Source organism: Semicossyphus pulcher, unplaced genomic scaffold (genome assembly GCF_022749685.1).
Source record: "Semicossyphus pulcher isolate SPU_LCO1_2020_fin unplaced genomic scaffold, fSemPul1.0.p SCAF_17, whole genome shotgun sequence".
In the NCBI taxonomy this organism is placed as follows: Eukaryota; Metazoa; Chordata; class Actinopteri; order Labriformes; family Labridae; genus Semicossyphus; species Semicossyphus pulcher.
Window position 1 is genome coordinate 21,109,725 of NW_027211681.1, and position 14,963 is coordinate 21,124,687.

Genomic DNA, 14,963 nt, shown 5'->3' on the forward strand with positions numbered 1-14,963 from the left:
CAGCACGAAGCCCATTTGGAGGGAGAAGGATGCATGGGCCACCCTCCCCTTCCCTCTCCCCTGGTCATGCATCTCCCCCTCTTTCTCCACAATTCAGTAGGAGACTGTCTCCCTCGCCCTCTCCATCTCGTCGCAGTTTATCCCCTGCAGGGCCACACCCTGCCCCATCCTCTCCTACCCTTTCTCGTCGCTCAACCCGGCTTCTTAGGGACCCTACACCAATGGCTCGTCCTAGGATGGGGGGAAACGTTCCCTTAGGTACTGTCAGGCCCTCACCTATGGGTCTGCGAGGGCGCCCAGTTCCCCCACCAACCCAGAATGTGCGTCCATTTCGTGCCTCATCCATACGAAGCAATAGATCTTCTGTTCTCACTGTGGACTCCTCCCTCCTCTCCTCCCCATTTCACTCCCCACACATGGTCCACCGTGTTCCCCTTGGGAGGAGAGAATCTGGACGATTTCATCCTCGCCCTGTGGCTCGAGGACGTCCCCTCATGGCACAGCAGTCTATAAGAAGGATGCCTCCCGCCTCTCCACAGCCCTCTCTTAAACACATGCCACGTCCTGCATCCCCACACTTCTCTCCTCGACTTTCTCGCCAGTCCTCCCCTCTTCTGCCGCCTCGAATTGTCCATTCACCCACGTATGCACCTGACCCATATGCTGATCCATACACTGACCAGTCGCAGCAATTAATTCCCCCCTCTTCTCCTATGTTGTCTGGTGCTTTGCGAAACCAGTCTATTCGACAGGCATCTTATTCTTCCCCTCTCGGCCCACAGCCAGCCCAGGTCGTAGGCATGGGTGAGATGGCTCCTCAATATGTAGAAACTTATGATCCCTCATCCCCTACACTTTATGGTGCAATGCAAAACCAGGCCATTCGAGATGCATCATATGTTTCTGCACTGCAGAGGCCGATGTCTCCTTATGAGCAGCCTATGGCTCCTTTATCTCCCATGTTGACTGAGGCACTGCAGAACCAGGCTATACAAGATGCATCTTATGCTTCTCCTTTACAAAGACCAATGTCCCCTTACGAACAGCCCATGCCCCCCTCTTCCCCAATGCTGTCTGGGGCTCTGCAAAACCAGGCAGTGAGAGATGCCTCCTATGTGTCTCCTTTTCAAAGGCCTCAGTCACCATATGCCGAATCTGTACCTTCATCTCCAATGCTCTCTGGTGCCATTAGACATGGTCAGGCACTAAGAGGTGTTGCTTCTTACCAGACTCCAATGCTCCGTTCACCATACGGACCAACTGTTGTTACTCCATATGATTATATCTCTGAGCCTGGCCCAGCACCACTGCTTCATGACGCTCTACAGAACCGATCTGGATTGCAGAATGTCTCATATTTAAGATCCCCTATGATGGGACGTCGTAACCCTTATGCACCAGCTGGGCCTCAGCTACACCATGCTCTTCAACAAAACCCTAACCTTCGCCAAGCATCTTATCAGACACCTATGCAGCTCAGGCGGTCCCCATACGGACCCTCACCACCCTCTTCACCAATGTTAGGAAGTGCTCTGCAAAACCCGCAGTTGATGCAGGCATCATACCGGCTGCCAGATGGAACCTTGGTGTCACCATATGCACAAACACCTTCTTCCCCGTTGCTTGGCCATGCCTTGCAAAACCGACAAGTCCGTGGAGCTTCATACACCTTGCCGGATGGATCGGTTATCAGGGTAAGTATAAAAGGAACATTTCAAAATGTTTATACAACCTGACATGTCTGTTTTGTCTACATATAGAACAATTGTTTATTACAGTTGTATTCTCCTATATCACACCACACCCCCTACCTTCACAGGACCCCCGTGTTCCCCAGAAGCCCATGTCTCCTAACCTCTCCAAAGCTCTACAAAACCAGGATCTCAGGAAGGCTTCTTACACTCTCCCTGATGGCACAATCGTAGACCCCAGACAGCAAGTAACCAAAGAATCATACTTCACTTGAATTTACCTCCTTTTGTTACCATTTACCGTTTAATTGTTTACTATGTTTTATCTGATGATTATTTTTCTCACTTGGCTGTCTCTGTTTATCCAGCAGCCCATTTCCCCAAATCTGGCCAAGGCTCTAAACAATGCAGCCCTGCGTGAAGCCTCTTATTCTCTCCCTGATGGTACCATTGTGATTGATCCCAAGAAACCAAAGTCCCCGAACCTTTCAGCAGCGCTTCAGAACCCTTACCTTAAAAGTGCATCTTACACTCTGCCAGATGGTACTATCATCATTGATCCACGGAAACCTGTCTCTCCGGATCTATCCAGCGCTCTTCAAAACTCTGCACTGCGGAATGCCTCCTTCATGCTACCAGACGGGGTTCAAGACCCGAATATACCAATTTCACCAAACCTAGCTAAGGTTAGCTATGGAGTCAGACTCTTCAGTTTTTGATTTCCCCCCTTATTGTCATGCAATCTGTTACACTGCCTTTGCTTGTGTGCACTTTCCTCCCTCCTCTTCTATATAGCAAGAGGTGTCATAAGGGGAACAGGTGTAAAAATTTAAATGCATCTATGTCAGTCTTGTTTTCCTTATAATATTTAGTAATCGAATATACACAATTACCTCTATAATACTCCTGCTGATTAACTGAACCACACTTGTTGGTCATGCTTACCTTAACTGACATGCTTACCTTAACTGAAACCAGCTGCTGTAATCCTTAGGCCCTCAATAACCCAGCCTTGAAAGGAGCTTCATACACCCTCCCAGATGGAACTATTATTGTGGACCCAAGAAAACCAAAGAGCCCCACCTTAACCGCTGCCCTTCAGAATCCCTATTTAAAGGGTGTGTCCTACACACTGCCAGATGGAACCATCATCATTGACCCACGGAAACCAACTGCCCCTGACCTTTCCAAAGTATGTACCTGTAAGATTGACCTCAATTTATCAATTGATGCAGTACTTGTTTGTCTGAAAATCCCCAAAAAATGTAAGCCTTATTAAACACCTGGTGCCTTGCTCTTCAGGCTCTTCTTGCAAATGAGAATCTTCGAAACGCATCATACCGGCTCCCAGATGGTTCCTTGGTTATCCCAGGCCAGAAGCCGTCCTCTCCCAACCTTGCCGCTGCGCTGAGGCAAAACCAGGCAATGCGGTCTGCAGGTCTTTATCATCTGTCAGAAAGCTCTGTTCTGTCCGGTGTCCCCAAACCCTCCACTCCAAACCTTGCCCGTGCACTGCAGAATGAGGACCTCCAGGGTGCCCGTTACAGGTAGGAAAATACTCCATATAAATGGAAAATAGGGCAGAGAATGACCTATTAGGCTCATACAGGTGTGACACAGAATTACCTCTTGAGAAATCAAGCTGCAAGCTGGGCATTAACGTTTTAACAATGAAGAATGAAACAGTAGCCTCTTCAGACCAGTAAGTTCCAGGATGTATGGAACCAGAAAAACCGACTCTAGGAACTAAAATATAATTTTCCACAGCATCTAAAGGATCATTAAGATTAGGTAGATAAGACTGATAGTGGTTCTTGAATCTTGGTATTCAAACATGTGGAAACAACAACACAGTGACTGACTCTGATGTTTGAGTTCAATGTAATGAATGAGTAGGGACATGTGCAAAACTAGCCACATATTTACTTTCTTTCTTTCTCCTCTCATCAAAATTCTCCCTTTGCTCTCAGGTTGTTCACACAGTCTGTCTTTATCTCACTCTTTTAAACTAATTGACAGCAACAAAGACTTAAGTTTTTATAACACTAGAAAACATACAGAAATATTCAACTTTAACCTAACATCAATATTTCAGCTTTAACAGTCCTTGTTATATGAATAAAATAAGTTGTTCTTTGGCTAATGAGTGACATTCTGTCCATGATTCCTTGGGTGGAAACAAAGGTTTAATTCCTGACTTCCTCAAAAGGTTCTTGGTCCCCATGGAAAGTTCCTGCAGAGGACACACCTATATGCAGAAAATCAGTATACATTTCACGATGACAAAATTCAACTAAAACAATCAATGTCTCACTCTGTCATTTCTGTCAGTGATGCACATTCCTTACTTCTTTATTCTTTACTGAAAAGACTATTTGGTGTTCCACAGGCTGCCGGATAGCTCTCTTCTTACACGTCGGTTTCACAACCCAAGCCTGTCAAACGCCATCCTAAACCAGCAGCTCCGCTATGCCTCATACAGGGTGCCAACAGGCCTGCAGGGTGAGGATAATCGCTATGCTGTGGTTCCACCATACGGGCCACGCTCAGGACACTGGGCCAGGAATGCCCAAGGGGGAGGGGAAGGGGGTGAAGATGTTTGGGCAGCTGAGAGGGTTTTACCTCATGGGACGCTGCAGAATCTGTCAAAGTGGTCTATGTACAGAGAAGATGGGGTGTTGGAGGGATATTCACCTATACCTCGAGGTGTAGATGGACAGCCTCAGGACCCAGAATGGACTCCTGACAGAGAGAGAGTACCTGGTCAAAGCTGGTATGACAAGGTAGCTAAATATATAAATTCATTTGTTTCTTCATATGTATCTGAAAAGGGAACATCAACTCATTTGAAGTAAATTAGATTTTTAAAATTAGATATTTTTTAGATTAGACTGTATAAGAAATATTATATAAGAAATGCAGACTTAAATATGGAAGCTGGATGGTAACCAAAACATTTTCCAGTTCACAAACTAGAATATTTATTTCAATCAGCTCTGGATCAAATGATGACAAGCTTTGACATTGTTGCGTGACAGTGTTGGACTAATTACAAGCCATTATTTGTGTTTGTGTGTGTGCTTGTGTTCAGATCTACTCTATCCTTAGCATGCCCACAACAGGCCACAGGGTGAAAAACTGGGCAGAGGGAATGGAGGACATGACACAGCTGCCGTAAGCACGATCCAGTATTAACAAACAGCCTCACAGCTCATTCTGTCATGGCACACACTTACAAGCATTTTGTTGCTCCAGTGTAGAGCAGCACAGCTCATTTTAATGCATATCCTTTCGGTTTCTTCAAGAATAATATTACAGTGTGTGGTTTTGTATATATATGTGTGTGTGTGTGTGTGTGTTTGCGCGGCCAAGTGTGCCTGCAGGCTCGCAAAATCCTTCAACAGTTAAGAAAGAAACTGCTGGCCTTATAAGTATGTTACGTATATACGTTTTATTAAAACGCAACTTCCAAGTAGAACTCTGTTGAACGACGAGCAATTCACAGCCTGAGAAATACCCTGCATTAGATATGTGTGATATTTCACCTGATTTAGAAATAGGTTATTCCTTTGTCCTTGTCTTAGTTTCCTGACATGCTCCTATGTAAAAATTCTCTCTGGTGATTGTTTTTTAAACCATATAATTTGACCAGTTTTTGCAGATTGAAATTGAATGTTACTGAAAAGCAATTAGATAAGATGTCATATGTGTGAGACAATATGTGCCCTGTGCATGCAATTTTAATATCCTCCCTGTTTAATTTCAGTGAGCTGAATGAAACCACAGTTCTGATGAACCTGAAGAAGCGCTACGACCAGGAACTTGTATATGTATGCTTTATATTAAATATGCAAATTAAATAACTAATATCATAAAATCGCATTGACACTCCCTGCTCATCTTCTCCCCTTCTTGTCCTTATGTTTCTTTCTTTTTCTTCCACACAGACCTACATAGGCAGCATCCTGGTGTCTGTGAATCCCTACAAGTTGTTGAACATCTATGGCACTGACATGGTGCTTCAGTACGAAGGCTACGGCCTGAGTGACAACCCTCCGTAAGACCTGGGAGTGTGTGTTTGTGTGTGTCACATTTGTGTTTGTTTGTGAATTTGACCATGGCAATTAGTGCATGAACTAATAACCTCCGGCAAGTTTTCAGTCTGGTTTGTTGGCTTTTCTATGTGTTGGCAAGCAGTAGATCTCAGTTTTCTGAAAGAATCTAGACATTAGCCAAAGAAAACGTGAGTTGTTTTAGATTCAGAGAAACTAATTTTAAGATATTTTTAAAAATGCAACACAATTCTTTTTTAAAATATTTTTCATGAACCTCTCACTTAAATGTAAACAACTTATATCCATCCTGTGTTTGTCTATCTCTCTCTGTATGTTAAAACATTTCCAGGCCCAAATGAGGAGCAAAAATGGTATTTGTGCAGCTTTGTTGGAGGCACAATTTCATTGAGTTCTTTCTCATTTGAAGCAGAAAACTGCCACTCAACTCTTTAACCTTTAACTCTAACCTTTGAGTCTTTGTGCTCCTGCTCGGGATCATTCTGTTGTACTACATCTGTCTACATGTGTCGTTAGCTGTGCTCTTAGATTCAGTTTGGTGGTGAATAAAGGTGTAAATGCCAGCACTCTCAGGTGTTCGTAAGAGGCTCCTGTTACACTGCTGTTGGTTGGTTGCCAGGGGAGAGTTTGGTTATGGATTTCACCACCTCTTCTCACACACACATAAACAAGTAATGAGCTTTTTGTGTTTTTTTCCTGAAAATATGTTTTGTTGTGTTGCAGTCATCTTTTTGCCATTGCTAATCTCTCTTATACCACCATGATGGATGCCAAAAAGGATCAGTGTATTGTTATCAGGTATGAACTGCTGTTACTGTTACAGGCATTTTCTGTTTGGCAGAGTAAGGCCTTGAATTAACTGTTCTGTTAACTAGCAGCAGCAGTGAAATGTTATTTCAGTGTTATGAGACATTTTTCCTTTATTAAATCTCTGATTACTTTTTTATTACTGAGTGAATCATGTGTAAAAAACCAAGAGGTTTTGAAGACTCAAGTTACCTGTTTTGTGTTATTACAGTGGAGAAAGTGGGTCAGGAAAGACTGAAGCTACTAAACTGATCCTGCGTTACCTGACAGCCATACATCACAAATCCAATGTCACACAACAGGTAAGATATAAAGTGTATTGCTTGTACATATATTATAAATATATATATTATATTAAACTCCATACTGTGGTTATTTAAGCTAACATTATTATTGCTCTCTTTTCATCTCTCTTCTACTTCACCATCTCCCAACAGATAGAGGTAAAGTGCTGCTCAACTTTTATTTTCTCTCATAAGAGCCACCTGTCAAAGGTTGCCATGGTAACATCTCTATGTTCGGTCAGATCCTAGAGGCCACGCCCCTGTTGGAGTCTTTTGGGAATGCCAAAACAGTGCGCAATGACAACTCCTCACGCTTTGGCAAATACACGCAGATCTTCATGGAGGAGTGAGTAGACACAACTTTTATGAATGTAGTGAACAACTTTAACAACAGCTTTGTGTTTTGTTCAGCTGCTCCCCAGTTATCAAAGTTGTCATATTCAAAACACGTGTTGCAGTCCGTCATTTTTTTAATTTGATTTTAGCACGCTAAGAAGTTGCATAAATTGTAAACTGGGGCTTTGACAGCATCCCTTTTGCTATCGCTACAGGCCGATTATTGAGAAAAGGACAGAGTTTCACCAGAACAGCTTAGAGGGTGTCGATTGTCAGGAAGTAATTGGCATCCTGCAGCCAATCAGATTTGAATATTCACCCAGTCCATGGTATAAAACAGAAGAACTGAGCCTTTAAGAGGCCAAAAATGGATACAGGGAATAAGAAGTGAGGATCACTAAGCTATCCTAAGCATGGTTTTGTCACTGTTAGGTTAAATGAAGATCATACCTGTTGTTCCAATTAAAAAGTTATCAAAGTATTGAACTTATGTTGTGTTTTTCTGTAGTTACAGTTAACTTTTTAGCATTTCAGCACTATGTTACATCATATTTTGTCCCTCACCTGGCCACATTTTCTTCTGTCTTTATTGACACAACGGTTACAGAGTCCTGACCTTATTTTAACAATAAAACGTGTAGAGCTCCAGTTACTTGTTGTTGTTTTTTTACATGTTTTAATCCCATAACACCAAACTACATTAGATTGTTGCTGTCAAGATGCATTCCTATAGCTCCTCGATGCCATGGGTGCAGATTGGCTGTAGTTTCTCTGAGATAAACAGAAGCCATTGTAAAGCCAACAAGCAGTCTGTATGTTAGCTTAACTTTGAATAGGCTTCTTGTCAACAATGTGTTTGTCTGCACACACACACGCACACACACACTCACACACGGTGGGCTTAGTGGAGAATATGCTAACATGTCCCAGTAATACAGATGGATGAGTCGTTGATCTCCTGTTAGAACTGTGACAGAGAAGATCGGAGCACATTACACATGCATGACCTGTTACTTAACTCGGACTTACTTACTCTGTGTGCGTGTGTGTGCGATTGTGTGTGTTTGTGCGTGTATCTGTCTGTGTGTCATTTACAAGGGGTGTAATCAGCGGTGCCATAACGTCTCAGTACCTGCTGGAGAAGTCCCGCATTGTCTTTCAGGTGAAGAACTCGCACAACCTCACACATGCACACACACACAGCAGGTCAAGTGGAGTCTTTTTACCACTGAGTCATGGTGAGAAACAGGAGATTGTGGAGGCAGCCAGCATGAGAGATGTCAAACATGTTGCACTCTATCTTTACACAATCCGACCTGTTCATCAGTCATTCATCCATCCATCCAGTTATCTGTTTGTTTATCCACATGTCCATCCATTACTCTTAATTTCAATTTGTTATTAAAATCTGTAAATTCTTCATGCGTGTGTTCACCTCCAGGCCAAATCGGAGAGGAACTACCACATCTTCTATGAGCTGCTGGCAGGTCTTCCTCCTCATGAGAAGAGCTCACTGTATCTGCAGGAGGCGGAGACTTACTACTATCTGAATCAGGTGCTCAGAGAAATATCAAATACACTCCCCTGCACACACACACACACACAGAGTGCAGGTGGGGAGTGGTCACTGTAATCAATTCCACAGTCACGTTAACAAATTAGATGTCAATTTTTTTTGAAAATGTGACATTTATTCTACAAAGTGATTAATGGCACGAACATAAAACTCATTGTAGGACCAAAGTACAGAGTGAGGGACCTCTGCAGCCTGGATTCTTGTAACAGAGAGATATCGAGTGATAAATGTGATTTTTAGATATATAACCTTGTTTATATTCTAGTAAGGCTTTCATGATGGATGTCGTGAAGAAATGTCTCAAAAAAGGCATCATCTATCCGTCACCCCTTCTCATAAATTGCAAGTGTCTGTAGTGAGAAGTGATTAGTGGAACCGGGGAGATATTTCCCCTTTAGGTTGTTTCGTTTGAGTAATCTCTCGAGTCCTGAAGAGATAAAACTGTCCAACATTTCATGCATAAGGAATGGAAAAAAGTCAGTTTTGGTGCGGATGGTTAGTTGGTCCTGGAATATCTCAACAAAAAAACAGACAACTAAACGGATTGCTATGATATTTTGTATGGAAATCCACGGCTGAATGTGTGGATCATCCAAGACCGAGACAGATTGAAGTGAATTGTATCGTATTGTTTCTGTTATCTGTTATCTGTTATCTATCTATCTATCTATTTAGAATTTTTATTTCGGTTCATTTTCAATAGACAAAACAAAATACAAAGATAGAAAATAAAAGCAGCATCAAAATGTTTAGTAATAAAACGAAAGAGTGTAGGCAGAAGCTAAAGCTCATTCATTGTCTGACTCTTCTTCTTACAACGCTAACAGTTTTCTCAGTGTCAGCTGTACTTCTGGTTTACTGCTAGTTAGAAAATTTGCCAACATGCTAAAGTGAAACACTAACGAACCCTTGCGGTTCGGCGGTTAGCCATTTTTTTCTGTCTTTCTTGGACAGAGAAGTGTCTCTCTGCTGCATCGCTGGATTTTTGTTCTGCAAACATGAAACCTGACAGCATTCAGGTCTCCTATTTTCTGCCTGCTGTGACAGAAACCTGTGACGTGTGGCATTTGAGTGAAGAGAAAAAAACTGCTTCGCTGCTATATATGATTTCAGTTTCAGTTAATTTATTGAACCTGGGATTTCAAGTAGGCAAGCTATAGGTCTGTGACATTATTTAAAATTAAAATAAGCAGTGATGACGGTCACTGGGTCCACCTCACTGTTGGCGTCACATAACTGTGGTATTGCGGTCATACAGTCACAACCCTAACCGTTACCCCACCCAGCAGTGATGTCACAGTGTACTGACTTATTTCTACATCAATGCATCAAGGTAACAAGTTGCTGATTAAGTTCTACTAGAATTAGAGCTGTGATTCAACAAGCTGAGGGTAAGTATGTAGTTGTTGATAACTGTGTATGTTTGTGTACTTTGTGTGTACATGAGCGCAGGGAGGGGATTGTACCATAGAGGGCAAGGATGATGCAGAGGACTTCAGGCGTCTGCTGAGTGCCATGGACATCCTGTGTTTCACCCCAGAGGAGCTAAACGGCGTCTACAGGCTGCTGTCCTCTGTCCTGCATCTGGGGAACGTCTACTTCCAGCCACACCAGGTCCCTCTGTCACACACACACACACACACACACACACACACACACACACAGAGTAATAGGCTACATAAATGCATTTAGTTTCACGGCTGAACGATAATGATGATGCTGATAGATGATGCTAATAATGAATGTGCATGCCTCCGTGCGCGTGGGTGTGTGTCCCTGCAGGCTGAGGGTCAGGAGGTCGCGTCCGTGGTGAGCGCTCAGGAGCTACGAATGGTAGCAGAGCTGCTGCAGGTCTCACCTGACGGCCTGCAGAAGTCTGTCACCTTCAAAATGACTGTGAGCCAAACACACTTCTCATTAAAACACCCTCCCACACGCACAAACCATAGATCTAAGTCATTGTTTTAAAACAATTAAAGAGATGTTGTCAGATAACAGATGTGTCTGACCCCGCAGGACACAGTAAGAGAGAAGATCCTCACTCCGCTCACAGTGGAGAGTGCTGTGGATGCCAGGTGAGTCAGGGAATTAAAGTCTGAATATAGTATCTGTTGAATTAAATACTACGCGCCTACTTCTTCTTGGAATAACCTGAAATAAAAGCCCGTTGGTGGCTTTTTAATGCCCTCATTTCTTCTCTACAATCATACCAAGAGACTTCTGAGAGGGAGTGAAGACTCTTTGATATTCTCTCCCAATCTTTAGTGGAGGCATGTGAGGACAAAGGATGTCAGGGCTTGGGGAAAGATTTTTCAGATGTCCTCTGTTTCCATAGGAACCAGGGTTTCTGTTTCCATAGAAACCTTATTGTGTGTTTTTCATAGAGATGCTGTTGCCAAGATCCTGTACTCGCTGCTGTTTAGTTGGCTGACGGAGCGCATCAACGGACGGGTCTACCCTCGCAACGAGGCCCTCTCCATCTCCATATTGGACATATATGGATTTGAGGTCAGGCTGAAGAATGATCTCCTCTATACTGTAACTATAATGTAAGCGTATGAGCTGACCTGTGTTTACTAACTCGCCCACTCATAATGTCTCCTCCTCTTTACCCTCCAGGAGCTACAGGTGAACAGTTTCGAGCAGCTGTGCATCAACTACGCCAATGAAACTTTGCAGTTCTACTTTAACAGGGTCATCTTCCAGGAGGAGCAGGTCAGGGAAACTATAAGTTCATATTTTTTCACACGTTTTTATTTTCCCATTGTGAATGGATTTGTATGTTATAAGACATCTGGACATCTACGTTAATACAAGAGTTAAGATGTTGCTGCATACTGGAATACATTCAGGAACATGCAGTTAATAAATCAGGTTACGACTTCTTTAATGCAATATTTACAAGACTGCAAGAAATTGGAGTAGAGAATTAGAGAAAGATGATTTTCCCAGGTAGATTCCTCCCATGTAAAGACTTTTTTCTTGGCCACATACACCTCATTAACATATTTTAGAGACATGATTACAAATATCAATGCATCCTTGCATTCAGAACAAATTTTAATTAAAGGACATTGTTTTCCACAGGCCACCAGTGCACTTTAATTAATAATCAGACACTCATGCTGTAAAGAAGCTCTGTGTGCTCACACTACCGACCGTCAACACAATGTAACACACTTGCGTTGAGAATTCACAAGGAGAAATCACATTTGGATCATCAACATTTGGAGTAACCACGTCACTGCAGTGCATGGAAATGTTGTGTGCCTGTAAAGTAAACACACAGATAGAAATGCTGTCAAAACAAAAGATGAATGTAACCTTTGATAATAATTCTTAGCCAATTTTTACATGGTTTTAAGCAAAATGTCTGGATCTTTTGGTCTGCAAAACACCAAATTAATCTGGATTCAACATCACTTTTTAAGTGAGAAAAGATGATAGTGTGGAGTAAAAATATACGCAACTTTGTTTGTAACCTGACTCTCTTGCATTTCAGCAAACTTTCATAAAGGTCATTAAATCTCACAACCTATATGAGACATAATCAAATTCAACCAACAGTAAAAGTTACAAGAGTTTTATACACAACATCCTGATAAACTTGTGCCGTGTGTAGGAGGAGTACATGCGGGAGCAGATCCAGTGGCAGCAGCTGCCCTTCAGCCACAACCAGGCCTGCCTTGACCTCATCGCTGCTAAGCCTCATGGGATACTGCGCATACTGGACGACCAATGCGGTTTCCCTCAGGTATATCTCCACAACTAAACTCTTTATTCCCACAGTTATGGGACATCGTTAAGTTGTAATAATAAACACAAACTGATATTGATGGAAGTGAGCTGAAAATTAGATTCATGCAAACAGTGCTTAATTAATGCAAAGGGCGTTAATAATTCATTGTTACATTTAATAAACTCTTAAAGATCCAATCAGCTGAGACAGGCTGCAGGTGTGAAATTAAGTTAGATTAAATATTAAGAAGCCTTTGAAATATTAAATTATTTAGGTGTATTGTGATAAAAGCAACAGCTGGCAGTAACATTTTATAGATCAGACAGAAAAAGAGAGACTCATCTCACTTATTGGATTTCTCATAAAACCTGGAGACTGAAGTGTATTATAGCCAGCTCTGATCAATACAAGACTATCCCACATGTTCGCTTAATTGCCTTCCTGCTGTTATCATTATTCCCAAGGCTCCTAAAGTGAGAAGCCGCCTGAGCGCATATTAAGATAAACGTATTATAGAGTGAAATATGAACACGGTGTTACACGAGTAGCTGGCTGAGGCAATCTGCTGGAAACGCTCAGGCAACATGTGTTTGTGCTGTAGAGATTTAGTTTCCACGGTTCGCCGACCATTAAGTGTCTCCTGATCATCGTTAGGCCACAGACCACACTTTCCTTCAGAAGTGCCACTATCACCATGGAAACGACCCGCTGTATGCCAGGCCAAAGATGCCACTGCCAGAGTTCACCCTGAAACACTACGCTGGGAAGGTCACATATCAGGTACTCCACATTATAATGTCGAAAAATATATTCATCTTGTTGAGTTGTGTGCTTAAATTATTCCAACAACGTTCAAACCAAGAGAAATCTGTTATTTTGTTCATGATAACGGTGCTTTTCATGTGCTCCCTTGTCTACTGGGGAAGAAAAAGAACACCAAATGATACCTCTGAGAGTAAGGAAGGAAGTCGGGGAGCTGTTTACTTTAGCTAATGTGACTTGTGGCTATTTGATTTGAATGAGCACCCGGGACTCGACTTCCCTGTAGATTTTTAAATTACTTTTATTCACTTATTTTAAAATCTGCAGGGAAGTCTAATCGTTGTTGCAGTAGTGCCAGCAGTTAAGGAGCAGAAATTTCAGTGTATCTCTATATAATGATGATCACAAACATATAAAATCCTCTGTTTTTTTATGGTTCAGTTAGATTTGAGGTCTTCTGTAGGTTAAAAAGTGAAGAGACAACAGCATAACACCCTGTGTGACACAAGGCAAGGACCCCCAGCTGATACCTTGGCGGGAATTTACTAAGAATGAATTGCATCCGCTGATAGCTCCATAAATTGCGCATCATTTGCCCCCGCTATCTGCTCCGCCTCAAGGTCTGATTCACAAAGCAAACTGCTGATATGATGTGCAAACACGTCCATAAAGTTTTTCAGATTCGTGCAGTTTACTCGTTTTGTGTCTGATTGATGAGGGAAGCTGTCTGCACCTCCACTCTCTGCTGCGCGCTGCTGCACTCTCAGACATTAGCTGAGCGCTGGCCTTTGTGAATTAGGTGCTTTTTGCCACAAGGCTCATTTGCACAGAAAGGTGCCAAATTTGCCCCGAATGTTTGCATAATGACAAAAATGATTTAAATGATTTAAATACGTGCAAACAGCACCAAACAGAGACGCTATTTGCTCTGCAGTGCACTTTGGGGTGCATTCAGAATGAGGCGGAGTCTTTTCGTGTCATTTGCACAGGTTTAATCCTTTAGTGAATTCCCCCCTTGTTTTTAGTGAGTCCCACAGAGGAGCGAGGACCAACAAACAGCCCCAGCACTACCCTGTTTAGGATGCCAATTTTGTCTAGCGAAAAACAGTCTCTAAACAAAATGTACTTACCAAGGAATGATAAGCCATTACAGTAATCGAGGAGGCTGTTTGGATCTCCCTTAGGTTGCTCAGACATCAACACTTTTCCTGCTCTGCGCTGGCCCTGCCTTTGCTTTTCCTATATGGAGAGTGGTGCTGCCCATTCAGGCGCTGAAATTGCCATCAGTTTAAATAATTTCAACTTTGACCTCAATTGCTGCTGGCCTTTCCAAGCGCAATCAATGAGATAACAGCACTATGTGATATAACCAGAAGCAACGCATGCAGGCGGAGGCGGTATGGAAAAGAAATTCATATTCATAGTGCTACTCTTTTTCTTTCTAATACATTACAAACACACTACGAAAAATAATGAGCAGTCAGATGGGAAAATAAACTCAAATACATTGTGCACAAAACAGTCTGAGCATAGCTTCTCTGTTCTTTGTTTAATGACGTATACGGGCACATTGCGCTTGGTCTGTGCAAGTGGCGCAATGTTCTGCACGCTACATCATGTGAAGGCGTCATAAGAGTGAGGTCCATGTGCCATTACTGCCTTTCGAAACAGATGCCACTAAAGAAAATGAAACTC

General features: G+C 42.5%; 1 protein-coding gene across 1 annotated transcript in view; it reads left to right on the forward strand.

Annotated features, from left to right (window-relative positions):
- The first annotated feature begins 278 nt into the window (after positions 1-278).
- myo15ab (myosin XVAb) overlaps positions 279-14,963 on the forward strand; it is a 49,019-nt gene continuing 34,334 nt past the window's right edge. The window contains 21 exon segments of the mRNA XM_069666342.1: positions 279-1,694; positions 1,820-2,377; positions 2,686-2,979; positions 2,982-3,238; positions 4,081-4,474; positions 4,783-4,865; positions 5,458-5,521; positions 5,639-5,748; positions 6,488-6,562; positions 6,783-6,873; positions 7,009-7,014; positions 7,098-7,201; positions 8,290-8,353; positions 8,633-8,746; positions 10,220-10,381; positions 10,550-10,663; positions 10,784-10,842; positions 11,152-11,275; positions 11,387-11,482; positions 12,390-12,521; positions 13,161-13,286. Of these exon segments, the coding sequence (XP_069522443.1) occupies positions 279-1,694; positions 1,820-2,377; positions 2,686-2,979; positions 2,982-3,238; positions 4,081-4,474; positions 4,783-4,865; positions 5,458-5,521; positions 5,639-5,748; positions 6,488-6,562; positions 6,783-6,873; positions 7,009-7,014; positions 7,098-7,201; positions 8,290-8,353; positions 8,633-8,746; positions 10,220-10,381; positions 10,550-10,663; positions 10,784-10,842; positions 11,152-11,275; positions 11,387-11,482; positions 12,390-12,521; positions 13,161-13,286 (4,443 nt within the window).